This window comes from Camelus ferus, chromosome 4 (assembly GCF_009834535.1).
Source record: "Camelus ferus isolate YT-003-E chromosome 4, BCGSAC_Cfer_1.0, whole genome shotgun sequence".
Lineage (NCBI taxonomy): Eukaryota > Metazoa > Chordata > Mammalia > Artiodactyla > Camelidae > Camelus > Camelus ferus.
In genome coordinates, this window is record NC_045699.1 from 55,994,950 (window position 1) to 56,016,843 (window position 21,894).

Below are 21,894 nucleotides of genomic sequence, written 5' to 3' on the forward strand. Positions count from 1 at the left end.
AGACTTCATTAAGCTACCTTAAACATTTACATATCATATTAAATAATGTTAATATATTTCTTGAAAGCATGGACTTACTGAAAAAATTTAAAAGCCTTCACTGAACATCCAGCTTCTGTGAAAAGGTTCTTCAGATCATCCACTGTAACAGAGGGGCTGTGAAAACATCACAGAGAGAGTCAACTATCTTAGCCCCAATTTTCAAATAAAGCAGATTAACTTTTGAAATCATCAAGTCTCCAGAATATCTCAACATGTCAAAGAGAATAAAGCCATGCAATGAAGACATGATTTGCAAGTACCCTGAAAGATGTTCAAGGTTGACAAATACATGCTCTCAAACAATGAAATTTAGTCTCAAGTCTTTTGTAAAGACATGGGCAGTATATAAAAAGCAAGAAAATCTTTCTATATTTATTGTTTCAAAAGGGTTATTACCCATACCACTGGCTTCAGTAATTAACTCTAGTATACTATCAAAGCTACTTCCCTAGCTCTGACTTGTCTTCTACAGTCTGGCATTTTCCACTACTAGTCCAGTAGATTTTTAGTACATTACTAGTCCAAGACATTTTCAATTACTTTCAAGGTAATTATGAATAATTGTATGTGGTAGCCAGGTTCTGAGATGGTCCCTAATTACTCCTGCCTCCTAGTATTAACACCCTTGTGTGAATTCATCCCCCCATACTGAATAAGGATGTCCTCTGTAATGCTCAGGGTATTGTAGAAATAACACATGTGACTTCTGAGGCTGAGAGACACTAGGACTCCACCTGTCCCTCTCTTAAATCATTAACTTTGGAAGAAACCAGTTGCTGTGTCATGAGGACACTCAAGCAGCCATATGAAGAGGTCCTTGTGGCAAGGAACTGAGGCCTCCTGTCAACAACCAAGCACATGAGTGAGACACTTTAGCTCCACTTAAGCCTTCAGATGTAATCTTGAGGGACTTGGCCAAAACAACTCAGCTAAGCCACTTGGAGATTCCTGACTCACAGTAGCACAATGACATAATGAATATTTACTACTTTGTTTAGCTGCTAAGTTTTGGGGTGATCTGTTATGCAGTAGTAGATAACTAATACACTGGTCTATCACATTAGAATCAACAGACTAACAGTAGACTCTTCCTCATCTGCCGGCAAGGCAGTAGACTCGGATAAAGTAGACTTTATGGATAAACTGCTTGAGATAGAAAGTAAGATAGTGGGGAAATACTGATTAATGAGTACCGAGCTTTAGTCTGAGATGATGACAAGGACCTGCAGATGGATATAAGTAAGGGTTACACAATACGAATGTACTTAACGTGAGTGTACACTGAAATGCACACTCAAAAATGGTTAAAATGGTAAGTTTTAGGTTATGCATTTTACCACAATTTCAAAAAGATTATTATGGAGATTAAATGAGGTAACACATGTGAAACACCAGCATAGTGGCCAGAACTTTGTAGATGATTAAAAAAATAATAATGTCCCTTTTCTCTTCTACCTACATGTCCAAAGTAGGATGCAACCTGAGACCAGCTCCTGGCAAATGTATTTAAGAAGGAGCCTGCTTTAGTATCTTAACATGTTCCTTCTCTCCCTGACTATATTGATGAACTGCTAAATTCCTAGATGCATGTAATCTAGACTCCTCTAGTTTCCTGGCTGTTATGAGGTTTGAGCCATTGCCCAATTCAAATTCAAGGTTTCTCCATGCAGCATATCTAACTGGAGACTAGCTAGGAGCCTGGGTACTCAACACGATTTTCAATAATTATTCTAAACCTATTCATCTTCCATTCTCTTTCTCAAAAATGTTCCAGAACTGTACCTTTCTCCATTCCCTCAGTCTTCAAATTTTCACACAGCATGCTCAGACATAACCATACCCCACAGCTTTTCCCCATTCCTTGCCAAAGCTTGCCCACTTCATGCATCAGATTAAGCTATACCAAACTGCCATCTTTGCAGGTCAAGGATTTCAAGAATTAAAACAGGGGTTGCCAGGTGCTTTCTTTAAAGGGTCATAAAGTAAATTTCTTAGGCTTTGATGGCCTCACAGGCTCTGTGGTAACTACTCAGCTTTGTGGTCATAGCTCAAAACCAGCCATAAAGAATACGTAAATCAATGAATGTGGTTGTGTTCTGTGAAACCCTATTTATGGAAGCTGAAATTTTAATTTTATATAATTTCCTCAAATCACAAAAATATTTTCCCTGAACCATTTGAAAATGTAAAGATGTAATCTTGAGGGACTTGGCCAAAACAACTCAGCTAAGCCACCTGGAGATTCCTATAGCTCACAGGCCATACAAACACTGATGGATTTGGCCCATGGGCTGAAGTTGGTCGATCTCCAAGTTAGATGATGACTAAAGAACAATTCTGCTGGAACACTGGTTAATACAGAGTGTCACAAGAAAATAATTTTTTGCTTTTAGTTACAGATATGGCTTTACAACTTGTGGGTAAAAAGAGAATTCAGTTTTACCAAATTCTTAGATACATAAATTATTTGATTTTGCTATGCTGATTACTAAAGAGTCTTTACTTCTACAAAGGGATAAACAAGTATGTATCAATGGAATATTAATGCATAAATGTATTTTTGTCCTTTTATAACTGAAAGGTAACTAGTTTCTAATTCTCTATTTGGAAAGAAAATTTTAAAATATTGCTATCTTTCACTTCTGGAGTGTATGGTTAGAGATACAACCTTCTTAAGACATAATGGCAAATAATCATCTTAACAAGAAACTAGTGAATAGGACAGCTGCTACATTAGAATCATTTTAGAGTTTTTACCTCCCCAAATCATATACTGTAGATTATTAATCATCTAAATGAACAGTAACTAATTAGATACATACGGGATGTTGGAAAGATGCAGAGTAGCTGATGGTGGAAAAATATTCTGAAAGTTTTTAGATCCAGGCTTTTTAAAACGATGCAAAGGACTATTGCTAAAATCCTTAGTCAGACCTTGGTCTTCTTGTCCCTCTCGAGGAAGCTGAACTGCTTGATGTTTGGACAGAGTAGCACGAAGCACTTTCCCATACAGTCTCTGTCCGCTCAGATGGTTCATTGCTGGTGCGCAGAAAGAAAATAAGGAAAGTGTGAGTATTAAGATAGAGTCTCTATAAAACTGTCTATCATAAATTCTTTTTATTTAGTCATAAAAACTCCAACATATGGAAATGCATTAAATGACTTTGTTTCACTACAACAAAAGAAAAGCCACACAACAAAAAATAATTGTGTCTGGAATATAACAAATGCTCAGGAAATAGTTATTGAATAAATCAGTTTAATCTTAAAGCAAAGCACTTTTTATAAAAAATCTGAGTAGTAATATTTCAGTAGCCACTATAATAATGAATGGTGAGACCATGGAATGACACTTCCTTCTACCATTATTAGGAAGTTTGCCCAAACTTTTAAGCCATGCAACAGTTCAAGAAAACTTAATTTGAAAGAAAAACAAACAAATAAAATGAAAGAAAACAAGTCATGTTTATTAGTTTAAACTCAGTGGAAAATCCAAGAGTCAAAACTCTAAACATCAATAATATGTTCAAATAGATAAATGAACTTCAAAGAGTAATAAATATCTTTAAATCCTGAAATATAGGCAGATCCAAATAATAATGAAGAAATTATATTAACAGAAGGAGGTACACTTCCTACTAGCTATCAGTTTGTTTTATAGGAAAATTCACATACAAAGGCGGTAAGTCATCATCATCATTAACCACTAGTACCTAGCTGAGCTTGATTTGCATCTGCCATCTGAACCAAGGCATTTTCTTTCTTATTAAACATTATCTTCACTCGATGTACATCACCATATACTCCTAATTAAAAAAGACAAAACAAAACAGTTTTTCAGATTGACTGTGCAACGTTCAATTAATTTTACTAATATATTTAAAGAAAGCTTCTTTCCTCATACTATATACTTTCTCTGGGCAATTTCATACATATGCCCCCAAATTTGTATCTCTTTTAGGTTCCAGATTTACTAATCTAGTGCCCCATTTCACCTGGATGTACCTATCATAAACACTTCTAAGTTAATATGTCCCAAACTGATACATCTCCCCTTTCCTGTCCCCTCCAATGTCCACTTACTCTGTTGATGAACAGTACCATCACGCATGTATTTGTTTCAGTCAGACACCTGGGAGTCATCTTTTGACTTACTCCTTTCCTTAAACACTTAGATCTAATCACCAACGAGTACTTACTACTCATCGATTCTATGGCCTAAATATCTCTCAAATTTGTCCACTTCTTTTCATTTTCACTACCGTCAAATCTATTATCACCATTTCATATCTCGACTATCAGAATAGCCTCTTAATTGATCTTATTACATCCCATTTTTCTATACTAGTGTTCCTGAAAATGGGTCCTATGTCCCAAAGGGAATACAAAATGATTCACTGGAGTAAGGGAGGAAAATAAGCTGTAATTTATACTGATTTGTTTATATAAACCACTATGTAAAACTATATTTTACTAATATTTAATATATAGATGAAATTTTAGGCAGAAGTTTCTACAATATGAAGGGCATTCTCTCTTTTTTTCATTTAGTGTATTAAAATATATTGCAGTTTATGTGGAAGAGGGAATCACCAATATTGCAAAAATAAGACCCTTAAAATAGCAGCATCATTATCATACTTTGTAATAGGATGAGAGAATGACTATGTCAATCTTCAAGGCACACAAAGGAGTGCTGGTTATCTTGTGGGCAAGCACCTAAGAGCAACTGAACTTAGACATGAATGGTACTTTTAAAATTTAAAACAAAAAGACAAATAGTCCAAATTTGCTGTACTTCTCAGAAATGACAAGTTGCTAAAATAGACATTCTTTAAAAAATAACATAAAATTTGTTCTTTAAGCTGTGGCTGATACTTTTCTAAATGAGTGAGAAATTAACTACTTTTGGAAATAAATGTGCTCTGGCTATTAAAGAGACATTAAAATTTATCATTAATACACAATTTTATTACTAAAAATTACATAAATGTGTCATGAATAAAAATTTTTATAGTAACTGCAAATGGGTATGAAGTATCTCTCAGGTGATGTTTTAAAATTGGACTACGGTAATGGCTGTACAAGTCTGTAAATTTACTAAAAATCATTCATTGAGTTTTATACTTAAGGCCAGTGAATTGTATGGCTGTAAAATATACCCCAAAAATGCTGTTAAAAAAACCTACTACCAACTCAAAAAACTTGAAATAGTTTTCTACCCTAGTAGAAATTCTTCCAAATGAAGAGTACTGGTGAGTTTTAACCTCATTATTCTGATGCAACAGTTTTCAAGATCAGTTAATTTTATAAGCGGAAAAATGAAACTTTTCTAGGTAAAGTACAACAAAACTTAGTAGACTGGGCTGAAAAATTAGCATCATAATTAATTAGGTGCAGTGACAATGAAACACTTCGATTCTATCACATACTGTTACAAGGTGTCTTTTTCAGTTATGACAACCATTAAGATCAAGTACTAAAATAAAATGAATTCAGAATCAGAACTTGGAATATTGAATCAAAATAAAAAAGATTTCTGAAAATAATGACGCATCTTAAATCACATTTCTCACTAAATGCTAATAATTTTTTAATTTTAAAAATCATTAATAATCTTCAGAATATTAAATATTGCTTATTTCATTGCTCTTACATTTCTGTTTATATTTATTATACTATACATAAAGAATATAGTAAAAGATGTATTAAGTTATGAATAATTAATCATATACAGATTAGGAGTACATGCTAAATATTTTTTTAACTGATAGAGGTACGCTACTATAAAGTTCGAAGATTACTTTTAAAACCTGAATCTCTTTATGCCTCTCTCCTGCTTAAAACTATTCAATGGATTCCCATCATTCCCAAGCTCCTTAATATAGCTTACAAAGCTCTGAATGACCTTGCCGCAATCAGCCTGTCCAGCTTCAACATGTCTCTCCCTTACATCCTCCATCGGGCTTCCTTCATTCCTGTGTTCCAGGACTTCTGCCTCTCACTGCTAGTATCTGTGAAAGGACAGGAGTCCTCCCTTTCTGCCTGGCTAACACTTACTCATTTTTCCAAGTCAGTTTAACTTTCATTTTTATTGGTACATTGTCTTTGCTTCCCTCAGCTAAGTTAGGTCTCCAAGCTATATGCTCCCGTTATAATCTCTCTATCTCGCTTTTTATAAAACTTTGTCTTAACTGTAATCACTCACTAAATTTTCCTTGCTATTCTACCCTCAGTGTCAAACACACTAAGTGGCACAAAGTGGTAATAAATATTACTGAATGATGAAATGTGCTCAATTTATATCACAGGTATTATAAAAAACAGCAAACCTCCCCCCCAACCCCAAAAAACAACTTACCAAATAGGATAAAAAGTCCATGTGGTGTGATAAGCTGTTTGAAAAGGATAACAAAATGTAAGTGTCCAACTAATTTAAGTAAAATTTTAAAATAAGTTTACTTGTAGAAATGACAGTTGACTTTTGTTAAAGCATTTATTTTATATGCTTCTTCTATGTATACTAGTGATGAATTTTATTTTCATTTGAATTCAACCCTAGATCAGAAGCTACACCACCTCCTCCTGGAAGACTTTTTACATATGTTACTTTTCAACTCACATCAGGATTAAGGTTGGTGACAAGCAGAACGGAATTTCCCGGAATTCCACTAGTTCCAGGGATGGCCATCCTTCCAGTGACAGCAGAGGAGGTGATTGTGAGAGGACCAAGAGCTCCAGGACCTAGTCCAGCCGGGACTGACAGACCTTTTCAAAACATCGAAAGCATTTCATATTCTAGTTATCTGGAAAGTTGTAACACTTGATATAACTTAAATAAATAAATGAGGACAAAAGCAAAAATACAGAAGAAAATGTGTCAAAGCTACTGTAAGGATATCAAAGGTCAGTTTTCTGCCCTGCAGAGTGAATCTAAAGGAAAGTCCCTTATTCTTCGACATTATCATACTTAGTACTCGATTATTTACAACAGCACTTTGCAGAGCAACCAAATTCACTGGTCTTAAAAGCCATTAGGCTTTCCAAAGGGCTTGTAAGTTCAAGCACTCCATCTGTTTCTTGAACTAGAAATATTCTAGCACATTTCTATAAAGTAGATGTAATTTTCATATTAACTTCTATTATATAATCAGGTATGTTTTTTTTTTTAAAAAAAGAGTCCTTCAGCAGTCGTCACAAATATGCATGCTAGGTAGTACTGCATTTCTAAAACTAGACTGTGGTAATGGCTGTGCAATTCTGGAAATTTTCTAAAAATCACTAAATTGTATACCTAAAACAGATGAATTGTACACATGCAGAATATATGACATTCTGTACAGGGAAGAGCTTTTTGTAATCTTGTAAAGTGCTATAAAAACATTACCATCAACAACAGATTTATAGAATTCAATACTCTTTCGTAGCAAGAATTTTCAGAACTCTCTGTTCCCCCTAAATATTGCAGAACTACTGAAAGTTCTATAATACTGGAATATTGACACTATATACTTATATCTAAAACAGCACATTTCCCTAGCAGGTCCCACTATTCGTGTTCTCAGCTTAAAAATTATCTAAGATAAAATCTCCAGTTTACATAAAATGAATCAGTTCTTTAATTTATTGATTCTTTTAAGTTCAAAATTCCTTACAGCAGACAGAGTCTGGCCACTTGACCACAAATCATAAAATTAAATTGCAATATAATTTACAATGAAATTATTCTGCTTGAAAATCTAAGGAAGTAATATTACTACCATCACCTTGCTGAGTTTTAAAACTGTGGAGAACACCTTCTCAGGCTGGATGCTCTTCCATAAAATCTAATACTCAACAGTCTGTCACATGACCTCTTCCTATACCCCTCCAATCCAACCCTGCAACTTCTGAACAGCTTTTTAAAGTCTGTTATATACTGCCAAAAGTACACCCTAGCTGCACTGTAGCATATATACCTGTGTGTGTGTATATGTATATCCCCCTACTAGACCTTAAAAGTCTCATCAACTCAGGAGCCCTCTTTAAAAATCTTTTCTCTTTCTTAACATCTACTACAGTGCTTTTATATACACACTGTGTCAAAAAGAAATACCTAAAATGAGGGAAACCGTGTATCACTACTTCCAAATGTGTATCAATGAAACTTTGGAAGCTTCAACTCCCTAAATAAAACAATGTAGTAATGCCTTCATTTTAATGGGACAGACAGAATATTCACTTAATTAAGCATATGTTAAGATGTCTTAAAACCACCAAAAACCTCACATTTAAATAAACCTCAACCTCTGTAGTCACTCTTTAGTTAACTTCATCCTTTCCACTGAAAAGAATAGTTAAAATTTCCAGAATTAGAAAGGTAGGATATAAAGATTATTGCCAGAAAGCAGCTATGTTGCAATTTAAAATAGTTATATTCATAGATCAGCTGGAAACTGGAAATGTAATAGGCAGACTAGGCTTAACACTATGCCACTCTTCTAATCACCAACCTCAAGTGTTTTTGCTACGCTCCAGAGATAAAATCAAAGTAATTTCTTCTTCTCCTTAAGTTATGATCTAATTCATTTTGTTTACTATTTGGAAAAGAGAGTGATTATCAAAATATTAACCAATTGCTATCTCTTAATTATCTCCATTAGCTAAAGAAAAAAAAAATTCCCTAGAATAAAACAGCATGCATATCCTCTACGGAAATCTTCAGAATCCATTAATGACAAAAAACCAAACAAACAAAAAAAGAATTTACAAATAAGTTTAATACTGTAAGTATTTATTAGTTCAAATATTTACTGACTGCATAATATGTACTGAATGCCATCAAAGGCATTAAAGGCACAGAGGTAAGTAAGACACAAATCTGTTTAACATGCAATTGATGAACTTACATTTTATATAATAACCGAAAAGGCAAATCTTAGGTTATCTAATATAGTCAACCTATAGTTGTCTGTGCCAACGTATATTGTGACAAAGTATAAATGATGAAGAAAATACAACAGAATTTTGGCATTGAGAATAAAACCAGAGAGAATTATTTATAAACACAAGGAAGCTGTGCATCATACATGATACATGAGCCACTTCCATGATTGATACACATAACGCTTTTACTGCAAGTCCTTCAAATATGGTAATATTTTTCATCCTGATAAGTTCCTAGAAAATATAGACCATCATTAAAAAAATCATTTCAAATTGAACTTTAAAAGAGTCAGTCACCTGTAGCTTGAGGAAATCCAATGGCTGGGGCAAATCCAGCAGCCCCAGCATATGGTGAGGAAATTATACCTGGTGCACCTAACAGGAAAGAGAAGCTAAAATAAAAAAACCATCTTCTATAAATATGGTTATCAAAGCAATACCAAATGGCTATGTGAGGGTATATTATTGATAAAGAGATTCTGTTACGAAGTAAAGTTTCATTAAACGGGTGATCCTTAATGAATACGTAAAGAGCCTCTGCCATTTTCAAAGGCCAACCCCTTTCAACTGGGTTCAAGGTTCAAGAGTATGGTTAAGCTGTTTGAGTTATTAGTTTACTACTTGGTTTTACTTTATTTAGCTTTTTTATTTAGGTTGAGATTCTTGCCCTTATTTAGAGCATTGTTTCTGATTATTTAATAATCAAACACTTATTAAATTGTACTGAACTTTAAATTGAAAAGATACATGCACCCCAGTGTTCACAGCAGCATTATTACAATAGCCAAGACATGGAAACAACCTAAACGTCTATCAATGGATGCTGGATAAAGAAGTTGTGGTATATTTATACAATGGAATACTATTCAGCCATAAAAAAGAATAAACTAATGCCATCAGCAGCAACATGGATGGACCTGGAGATCGTTATTCTAAGTGAAGTAAGCCAGAAAGAAAAAGAAAAATACCATATGATATCACTTACATGTAGAATCTTAAAAAAAGACAAATGAACTTATTTACAAAGCAGAAACAGATTCACAGACATAAAAAAACAAACTTATGGTTACCAGAGGGGAAGGGGGTGGGAAGGGATAAATCAGAAGTTCAAGATTTGCAGATACTAACTACTATATATATAATAGATAAACAAGTTTATACTGTATAGCACAGGGAATTATATTCAATATCTTATAGTAACCTATGATGAAGAAGAATATGAAAATCAATCTATGTATGTATATGTATGACTGAACTATTATGTTGTATACCAGAAAATTGACACAACATTTTAAACTGATAATATTTCAATAAAAAAACAAAAAATATAAATAAGTAAATGTGAAAGCCATACAAGTGAGAGCTCCATTAAAAACGAAACAGGACAAGAAATGAAGAAAGCTAAAAACAGAACCTGGGAGTACTTCAGTATAGAGGAAGAAAGAGAACATTCTGAGAAAAAGAGAACAGCCATAGAAATAAAATTAAAAAAAAAAAAACCCCAAAAAACCAAACAGTGACTCAAAGTCCCTCAAGATCTAGAGATGCAGAGCTCTGGAGGACAGAGGGTTCAAAAAAGAGAATGAAAAACGTAAAAGGTAAAGAATAGTTTTAGAGCAATAGTGAGAAGCTAGATTTCAGAAGTCAAAGAGAGGGTTTTTTTTTTTTTTTTAAATGAAAGAGTGATATGCATATTTATAGGAAGAAGTACATATATTTTCCAGGGGATTTAAAAGATCATGTAAGTTTATTTCCTTCATTAAAGGCAATTAACAGAATCTGTCAAATATCTAGCTGTGCTTTATTAAAATAATTCAAGAAAATACAGGCATTAACAGACTTCAGCGACAGAGCTAGCAGAGAGTTGACAATAAATGAAGATACAAAAAATCAGAATAATTGATAATGACTGATGAAATAAGAATGGAAGCATTTATTGAAAGCACATTATGAGTCAAGCATTCTTCTAGGACTGAGGAAACACTGAACAAAGCAGATAACAATCTATGCTCCTGTTAAACTTACATTCAAGTAGGCTCAAGATCAGAAGTAAAATGATCCACTTTCAAAACAGAAATAAGTGTATTTAAGACATTAAGGAAGACTTGACAAAGACGCTTGAATATGAATATGAGAAATCATGAATTTACACTAGAAAGTTAAACATAAGAAGAGATATGGTAGATTGTATTATTGTTCCCAAGTATTTACTTGACCCTTCCATGTGACTCTGTCCAGTCATGTGACTTGTAGTGCCTTCTGTGGGAGGAGTGACCAACTGCACTGGATCATGTGATAGGAACACAAACACAGACATGACATATATACTGCCTCAGTAAAGAAGCTTTAAGAGGCATTATATGTTTACACCAGCTCTCTTATTTTTACTCTCTGCCACAAAATGCCATGCCTCAAATGTAGTAACACTTTCAGCCTGGTCCCTTGATCAAAAAGACACATGAAGGAAGACTGCAAAAGCTGATTCAAAGCTGTCCAAGTGTCAGTTGTGTGAAAGAAATAAATGTTAATTGCCGTGAACCACTAAGATTTGTGGGGAGGGAAAGGGAAGTACTCTCTAAACACAACAAAGAGACTAATACAAATGGCTATGGGGGGAGGGTGAGGCAGAAGACTAGCAGTAGGTTTCAGAGAAATGAGGAAAATTTTTGAGATAACTATCATTGAACATTAAACAGCAACAAATGAAAGAAGTGGCAAACAATTACTACAGCCAAATTTTATGTAACTATTTCCAAGTAAAATATGATTAACAAGAACATTTGTTAAAATTTGACAAAAGAATCGTTTGTAAAGTTTCCATAAATCTACATTCCTCAAATAAGCAGAAACAGAAATATTTTTGCAAAATAACCTGTTAAACTTCGTATTTTCATGAAAAGTTTAAACTTTTAAGAAAAAGGCTTAAGACTTGAATAACTAAGAATAGCTATTTTACATTTAGAAAATGTACCACCACAATAGCAATTAAGGCAATACAAATTAATAGATAACATTTTTACCTATGAAATCAGTTCATCAGTGTTATTTACAATAGCAAAACCCTAAAAAAACAAGCTTAATGTCTAAATTAGAGAATGATTAAATTATGATGAGTCATTAGACACAACACAGACATTTAAAATATTAGACAGTACATACTATGAAAAAACCACAATTTTTATTTGAAAAAAGCACAATTATTACATATTTTTAAAATGCGAGTACAGTAGCAGACTAAATAATACAAACCAACTTTACTGCAGAAAATGCCCAATGAAAGAGGAAAAGAAAAGATCTTTAAAAAATCTAATAGCTAATAAGACGGTCAGCATAACTAGGCCTAACAACCCTGTGAAACAATTTGGTTTTATTAGCCTCACAGGTAACAGACAAGATGCAAATTCCAGGGTTAGCCCAAGGAAGGAATTAAACAAGAGACCTCCATGGCATTAATCTTGTAGCCTAAAATAACCCATTCCATATTCCTGCTCCTCCTATCCTCAGAAGACTGCAAGGAAAGTTGCCTTCGTGTTTAACAGAAAAGAGACAAAAAAGTTCCTGAGAAGTTCTATCCAAAAGCAAGCTCTAATGCAAATCTGCAGTCCAAACTCACATTTTTTAGGAGTTCAAAGGAAAATTAATGAAATCATGGATTTAGATTGAAATGGTCCCAAATACAGATCCTTTAATGTTGCAGACAAGCAAATTCTTTTTTAAAAAAATATTTTGTTATTTTTTAAATTATTTAATTGTAAGAATTCTGTATGTATTTTAGATACCATACATACATTCTTTAACAGATGTATGATTAAAATTTTCCCCTCACATTTTTTTGTTAGTTTTTTTATTTTTATTCTTTTTCATTTTTCAGTTTTATTAAGTAGAACTCTTATAATTTGACTGCACATATATAATATATTGCATGTAAATACATATACACAATATACTGCACATATTTTTAAATATTTACATATATGTACTATCTATTGTTTCTGAGAATGTTTAGAGCTTTAGCTTTTTAAACTTACGTAGTTATCAAAGGAATAAAGCCAACCACAAAATAAGAATTAACTGAAAAAGATACATACCCCCTGCTATTATTAGCAACATTATTTATAATGGCCAAGTAGAAGCATCCTAAGTGCACATCAATAGATGAGTGGATAAAGAAGATGCAGCATATATATGTAATAGAATACAACTCACGAATAAAAAAGGATATTTAGCCATTAGCGGCCCTTCATTCACTCTTTTTTTTTTTTTCACTTCAAAAACCAGAATTTTATAACTGGCATAAACATTTCCATTGCATCAAAAACAACAAAATATCTAGAAATAAACTTAACCAAGGAGATTACCTATACTCTGAAAACAAAAACATTGATGAAGGAAATTAAAGATAATATAAAGAAATGGAAAGATACCTTGTGCTCTTGGATTGGAAGAATCAACATTATCAAAATGGCCATACTACCCAAAGCAATCTACAGACCCAATGCAACCCCTAGACAAGCAAATTCCTTCTGGAGGAACTCACCAGCTTGATACTAAGCCTCAAAGAACTCTCACAATTAATTCTCTAAGTAAAATGAATAACTCGGAAAAAAAAATCTAATTGTAGAATAACTGCAAAGATATCAGACATTGGAATTATCAGATGAAGATTTTAAACAGTATGTTTGAACAAATAAAGCACATGCTGAAAAATATCTGTAGGGCAGATACTTAAAAAAAAATTTCTAGAAATGAAAAGCACAATTACTGAAATCTAAAACACCTCTTCAAATCTTTTGCCCATTTTTAATGGTTTATTTTCTTACTGAGCTATAAAAGTTCTTCATAACTTGATATAACTAATTTGTCTGATATATGTGCTCCAAGTATTTTCTTCAAGTCTACAGCTTGTCTTTTGTTTTCTTGATGATATCTTTCAAGAAGCGAAACTTTGAAATGTTGATGTACAATATATAAATTATTTCCTTTTATGGCTTGTGCTTTTTGTGTTCTAAGAAACTTTTCCATATCCCAAGGTTGCAAAAATTTTCTCCTATGTTTTCTTCTAGTTTTATAGGTTTAAGATTTATATATAAATCTAAGATCCATTTTAAGTCAGTCTGTCAGTATGGTGTGATATACGGGTCAATTTTTTTTTTCCAATATGGACATCCACCTGTCCAAAAATTACTTGTTGAAAGATTTTTCTTTCACTATTGAATTTTACATTGGCAATTTCATTCAAAATCAACTGACTACATACGTGTGGGTCTAATTCTACACTCTCTGCTGCTCCATTAATCTATATATCTCTCCTTTCAACACTATCAAACTTGTTTGATTACTGCAGCTTTATATTAAGTTCTGCATTTATTTCCTTTGACTATTTTAGATACTTTATCATTTCTATATAAATTTTAGTTCAGTGCATCTCACTAAAGTAAGAAAAAGAAATCAATAAGAGTTTAGAAAAAGAAATTAATAAGAGTTTATCAAGGTTGAATATGAAATCAAGAAACAACACTGAACTGGTATATTAGCAACAGTTAAAACACAAGAGTTGAAACTCACACTGTACCATTCCAAGCTCTTTGTGTACATTACTACATTTAACGTTCATCACAATTCTTACCAGTTAAATACTATTATTATGTTCATTTCACACATGAAGAAACGAAAATGCAGAGCAGTTAAGCAATTTGCCCAAAGTTACACAGATCACAAATGACTGGCCTAGAATTAGGATCTAAAAAAGTATAGCTCTCAGGAATAATTCTAACAAAACAGGAAAAGTCACCTAAGTTAACTCAAAGACATTAAAGAACATCCAAATGAATGAAGAGATGTACAATGGTCAAAGACTGGAAGGCTCTATTGTAAAGATGTCAGTTATCTTGTAAGTGATGTATAAAGTCAATGTAATCCAATCAAAACCTTAATAGCTTTTTTTTTTGAGGACTTGAAAAGCTGATCTTAAAATTCCTAAATGTAAATGATCAAGTATTGCAAGATACTCTTGAAGAAGGTAAAGAGACTTAAATCTATCAGATACTAAGAGGAGACTTAAATTTATCAGATACTGAGACTTGTGGTAATGACAAAAATAAAAATAAAAAGACAAATAGACCAATGGAACAATGCCCAGAGAACTACTTATGCAAGTATTAACCTCAAGTTAATGGTATGTGTTAAAAATGCTGCAACTATTTTTTGTGTATTATAGAATTCAGCAAATAAGTTAATACACTGTGGCCAATGGAAACTAGATTTCCATTCCTGAAGAAGGGAATTACCAATGAAAAGGGTACCAAAATGGAATTGGAGGTATCAGTTAAAACTTGTGGTTTTTAAAAACATATACACACAAACACATAAAAAGAAATAAATTTTTGAAGCACACATACACACATATCTTAGTCACGTCCATTTAAAGTGCCTTAGAGCAATGACACCTTATTAACAATGAACACATCTAACACCTTGATACTGATTTCCAAATACTATTTCCCATTAAAAGGAACCAGGGCTCGCTGGAGAAATGGCTGATTGCAAAGCTAAGGCAGGGAAGGCAAAGAAGATCTGAAATATCTTCCGCAAGAAAGTAATGATGAGCTCCAACAATGAAGACATGTCTAAAGGCAACAGAACCTAGTGTGAAAGGGCTCCCTCTGACCAAATCTGAGAAAATTTGAGCATAAAATGAAAAATGATAGTATAAAATTATTAACCACAGAATAATAAGAATATACGAGTCCATATTGACATGAAAAAAATAAATATAATGAGTAGTAACTAAGCCATAGAGAGCTAATACACAGTACAATGAATGCAGACAACAACATTACACTAAAATTGTGTGAACTGGTAAATATCACTACATCAGCAATTATTTACAATATATAAATACATTGAAGTAGCATATTATATACCTGAAATTCATACAAATTTACATAATAAAAATAAATGAATGAATGAGTGAAATAGTGGTAAGAAGAAAGTCCTTTATAATAAAATCCCAGCTAATAAATTAGAAGGAATGATGGAATTAGCAAGTCACCAATACGGCAACATCATCCCTGTAACAACGAATCTAAGTAATGGATGTTAAAACCATAGGGTGAAAAGTCATAAGAAACAGGCTATTTATATAATCTCAACATAATCTCCCTACAAATTACAAAGAGAAAACCAGTAACTTTTAGGGAAGAAACGCTGCAGAAACCACCTTAAGTGACCAAAGCTGGTATCACCAGGAACAGGATAAACTGGCATCATGTGTCTCCTGATATAATAAACTGAGAAAAACATACTATTTCAGCTCTAAAACCAGACACTCATATATTGAGAAACATTCTATTAAATATCCAACCCTTAACTCTTCAGAAATTTAAAGGTCATGATCGACAAAGAATGAGAAAATGTTCCAAATTAAAGGACTCCAAAGAAATATGACAAATAAATTAGCCTGATACTGGTTTGGATCCTTACTAGAAAAAATTTTCTTAGAAAGAACATTATTTGCACAACTGACAAAAATTTTTGAAGGTCTATGGATTAGATAATAGTATTGCATGAATGTTAATTTCCTGATTTTGATAACAGTATTTAGATAAGAATGTCCCTGCTCTTAGAGAACACACAATGAGTATTCAGAAGGGGCATCATGCTTGCAACTTACTCTCCGATGATCCAGAGGAAGAAAAAACAACACACACACATATATAAGCAGAGAAATGATAAAGTAAATGTGGCATGATGTTAATAATTGGGGAATCTGAAGAATATAAGTAAATTCTTTGCACTATATTTGCAACTTAAATTATTCCAATAAAAAGTTACTAAAACACTATAAACTTTAGAATATAAGTATATATCTTTATAACATCAAACTAAAATAGAATTTCTTAAATACGACAGAAAAACAAATATAAAGGAAATGGCAAATAAATTTGACTACATAAAAATACCATGAAGAGAAAGAACCAGTAAGTCAAAACTGAAACTATTTGCAAGACATAACCAGCAAAGGACTAGTGTCTAAGATACAGAAAGAATTCCTACAAATAAAGAAGAAAATATAAGAAACCAAACATAAAAACAGGCAAAGGAATTAACAAAAAATTCATAAAAGAGAATGGCAAATAAACGAATAAAAATATGTTCAACTTCACTAGTAATGAAGAAAATTTCATAGCAGCACTGTTCATAATAGCCTCAAACTAAAATAACCCAAATGTCTATTAACAGTAGAAAAGACAAACTGTGGTATATTCATACAATAGGAATCTATACACTTAACAGTATTGAGAATGAATAAGCAATAGTCACATATATGAGTATGGAGGAATCACAAAAGAAAATACACAGCATTATCCTATTTACATAAAGTTCTAAACATAGGAGAAAAAATTTTTAATTAGCACTGAGGTCTGCATAATGAGTAGTAAAAAGACAAAAACAAACTACAGGGAAAGCAGAAGCAAAAGAATAACAAAGTTGAGACTATGGTTATCCTGGAGCAGGGAGGGTGGGAACACAACAAACGAGGAGTACGAAGAGTGCGTCTCCATTATGTGCAAACATTTTATTTCTTAACCTGGGTGGTAATCACATGAGTATTTAAAAATATTTTCACATGTTTTATAAGCTTTTCTATAGGTATAATGTATGTCTCTAAAAACAGGGACAGAGTGCTCACAACTTAGCCCTAAGAACATTAAAGGGCAGTTGTAAAAGAAAGAAAGGACAGCCAGTGAGGTAAGGAAAAGAGGGGAGAGTGGTGTTTCAGAATCCAAGAGAAAAAAAGGAGGGAATAGTGAATTATGTCAAGTATTTGTAAGAGGCAGAGTAAACTTTCACGCAATACACAATAAAAAAGTATCCTTCTCTGCTGAATCACTTATCTCGGAATGTAGACCTTATCTTGTAGTGACTAAGGATTTACTAATACAATACAAAAGGATGGTAACAGTCTGATATTTTATATTCAGAAACCAAAAATTTTAGCCATATTTTTAAAACGTCTTCTTCCCACAATGCAGAACATTAATTCCAAAAATTAGTATAATGGGTGCAGTTCTGCATTTGATAGCAAGTGTTGGCAAACTTGAATGACAGCCCCAATTTCTATCTTTTGTGATTAAAATGGTAATTAAAAAGACCTTTGGCTCAGCCAAACTGGACTGCTGCTGATAACAAATACAGCTGTCCCTCAGTATCCACAAAGTATTTGCTCCAGGACACTCCCTAGCCCCTCATCTCATAGACGCCAAAAATCCAAGGATGCTCAAGTCTCATATAAAATGGCATAGGATTTGTATACAATCTCTACATATCTTCCTGTATACATTAAATCATCTCTAGATGGCTTATATCTAATACAATGTAAGTACTTGTAAATGCAGTATAATGCTATGTAAATAGTTGCTGGTGCAAGGCAAATTAAAGTTTTGCTTTTTGGAACTTTCTGGAAATTTTTCCCCCAATTATTTTTGATCCACAATTGGTTGAATGTGCAGTGCAGATGCCAGACCAGTAGATATGGAGAGACAACCTTACAAAACACAAAAATTGGGTCAGACCAAACAGAAACTTTAACAATTTAGGAACTGAACCCACTTGATTTTTTCAGTTACAAATAACAAAAAGCTTTTAAAGTCATAAACTATTTTCTAGAAAATTTTAGACAACTGTTTGGCTAAAGATTTTTCTTCTCACCTGTAAAATTAAGATAGACTAAATACCACTTAAGGTCTCAATATTTTATGGCGTCATTTGGGAAAGAAAAAGCAATCACAAAGGGCAATAAAATTTAATACTCTATCTAAATAATAAACCACACTTTTGAGAGCTGCAAAACCAAAAAGTACACTAGCCTAATGATATATCCAACTAGGCCATGCACTACTTCTCCTTTTACATAAAGGTTTATTTTAAAAGTATAAATATATTTAGAGCTAATTTTAAATGAAAAAGGAAGCTCTTCAAAGCAACATTTGCATGAGCAATGCAGAAGACTACTTTTATTTGTGCAAAAATGCAACTTCACATTAAACTTAAGGTATAGATGAAGAGTTCAGATGTTTAAAAAACAAAACCGAAAAAAAAAACCCAAACCCTCTTCTTTGAATAAAAGAAGAAGATACCACACTCATTTAGGCCCTTGTTTTGAAATATCACTACTTATGTGGTATATTTACACAATGGAATACTACTCAGCGATGAAAAAGAATAAAATGCCATTTGCAGCACATGGATGGACCTGGAGATAATCATTCTAAGTGAAGTAAGCCAGAAAGAGAAAGAAAAAAGAAAAAAGAGGACACTAATGAACTCATGTATCAAACAGAAACAGACTTGCAGACATAGTAAACAATTTTATGGTTATTGGAGGAAGGAGGGTGGGTAGGGGTAAATTTGGGAGTTTGAGATTTGCAAAGATAAACCACTATTTATAAAAACAGATTAAAAAACAAATTTCTTCCTTATAGCACAGGGAACTATATTCAATATCTTGTAATAACCTTAAATGAAAAAGAATATGAAAACAAATATATGCATATATATGCATGACTGGGACATTATGCTGTACACCAGAAACTGACACACTGTAACTGACTGTACTTCAATTAAAAAAAAAATCACTACTTAAAAATGGAAACATATTTCTATCAAGAGCACTTATATCAATATTCTGTTCACTATAAATCAACTTATTTAAACCAATGTTAATATGTAAGAGTATTAATTTGATGCGATGGTTGTAAGGATTATAAAGAATGAGTAGTATCAATGTTAGAAAATAAATTCAAGTTCAAATATCCACTTGTTTTTGCCAACTAATAGAATCTACTAATAGGAAAATTTAATTAATGGACACATTTGTTCTATGATTCTTGCTTTCCTTTAGAAATCCTGAGAGAATCCAAGAAGAAACTAGCTGACATACACAGATTAGTAAATGAAACTTTTAACTTCAGAAAACTTGCTCTGTGATCCAAAATGGAACTACTCACCAAAAGCAGCAGCCATAGGGGGTTCAAGGGATGGCTGGCCATCACCAGTAGGAAGGTCTAAGCGAGTGAAGTCTCTGCTTTTGTCGTTATTATATTTCACATTAAGGCTGGTGAGCTTGGAGAAGTCAATACGCAGAGTGCAGCATGCATTATAGATATTCTGGCCATCCAGAGCCTAAAGCATGTAAGAAAGGGACTGATGTTTTGCAAGACAACAATGATAAATCAAATAGCCTTCACTTTCACAAAGAGTGGCTATCAGGCATAAAAGCAGAGAGGACTAAACTAAAAGCCAAAGACCTATGTTTACTTTAATTAACTTCTGTCACTGACTGTATGAGCCTAAGAGAGAAAAAGAAAACCTCTATTTCTATTTTTTCTTCTGTAAAGTAAGGATAATGATCCCTACCTTGTCTGTGGTAAGATCAAATGAAAGAGGAGAAATGTATAAGCTTGGAAAACTATTACACATTATTATACACTGTACTAGCTATTACTATGATTATTTTGTCCACAACAAATATTTAAAGATATTTAAATTTTACATTTCATCTTAATTCATTTTAGTGTAGTTTATACAGGTTAAGATTAAATAAAGCCTTTGTAAATGGTATTTGTCAGAACCACAAAATGTGAAATATTATCTACCACGTTCTTTCTCCTGTAAATTAATTTTGTTTGAATATTAAGCTTGAGGAAAATTTGAGTCAGATTAGATATAAGACCAAAGATCAGCAAAGATAAGATTTACCAAATGGATACTTACAGCCACTTAGGACTTGTACAAATACTCAAATTTTTAAAAATAGATACCAGAAACCAAATCATAAAAAATAAAACAAAAAATATACAAATATACAAAAAACCCTGACATAATAAGTTATTGATGAGTACATCATTATAAAGCTACAAAATAACATATGCAGGTAGAGGGTACAGCAAATATAAAGGCTATTCTTAATCAAGAGCCAGACACTGTGTAATACACAGAAGTACTATAAAACTTAGTCCCTATCTTTGAAAAAAAAAATCAGAAATAATTTGGATACTGATACAGGATAGAATCAGAGTTAGGGACAGATCTCAACAGGAGAAGGGTCAAATGTAACCAAACTGAATGCGACGTTTTATATACCTTGTCAAAAGTCAAGCACTCATATACTAAAAGACAAAATTGACAACAGCATATTTCCTAAGAATTAATGTGTTCACCAATTTAGAGCTCAATGAGATTAAACAGTGAATGTGGTTACAAAAATACTGAAATCAATCAATCTTTGGCTCATTTAACAGAAGTAAATGAAGGCATTAGGGCAAAGATATTTCTACTTTATTAGTCAGATTACATCAAGGTACTGTGCTCAACTCTAGACCTTAAATATGACAAACAGAAATGAGTCCCAGAAAACTGAGAAATGATAGGTGATTTGAAACCATTTCATATGAAGAAGTAATTTTTAGACTATAAAAAGAGCATATGGAATAGTACATTTAAAAATAGTAAATTTTATATTATACATATTTTATTGTAATTTAAAAAAACACATGGTGATCTGGGGCAGAGAAGACATGATGGCTTTCTTTGGTATCACTGAAGTGACTGATTAATAACTGAAAAATGAAAAAAAGATCATAATTACCATTTTGGCATAATATGCATTCAATGGGTCAGCATACTGAAGCAAGGCTTGAAATTGATTATTCTTTGTAAAGGTGATAATCTTTAAGACTGTGCCAAATTTAGAAAATATCTGGAAAAAAGTTCACATGAGGTTAAATCTAAGGGAAAAATTTAGCTAACATACCTTTATAAATACAATTTGATTCATGAATCCCATTTTTAAATGAAAATAATTTCCTCTATTAAAGCTTTTGGTACCAAAATTACTTAAATCAAGCTGAAGATGTTCATGTTAAC

The 21,894-nt window shown here is 32.6% G+C and overlaps 1 protein-coding gene across 6 annotated transcripts in view; it reads right to left on the minus strand.

Moving 5' to 3' along the window:
* Positions 1-21,894, minus strand: part of PTBP3 (polypyrimidine tract binding protein 3) — an 89,161-nt gene that overhangs the window by 5,284 nt on the left and 61,983 nt on the right. For 5 of the 6 annotated variants that reach the window (XM_032478201.1, XM_032478200.1, XM_032478198.1 and 2 more), the window contains 8 exons: positions 21,617-21,727; positions 19,977-20,151; positions 9,265-9,342; positions 6,665-6,810; positions 6,404-6,437; positions 3,756-3,848; positions 2,865-3,081; positions 79-156 (listed from right to left, as the gene is read on the minus strand). In XM_032478201.1, coding sequence (XP_032334092.1) covers positions 79-156; positions 2,865-3,081; positions 3,756-3,848; positions 6,404-6,437; positions 6,665-6,810; positions 9,265-9,342; positions 19,977-20,151; positions 21,617-21,727 — 932 coding nt within the window. The remainder of the gene's footprint in view (positions 1-78; positions 157-2,864; positions 3,082-3,755; positions 3,849-6,403; positions 6,438-6,664; positions 6,811-9,264; positions 9,343-19,976; positions 20,152-21,616; positions 21,728-21,894) is intronic. The other variant, XM_032478199.1, reaches the window with a different exon arrangement.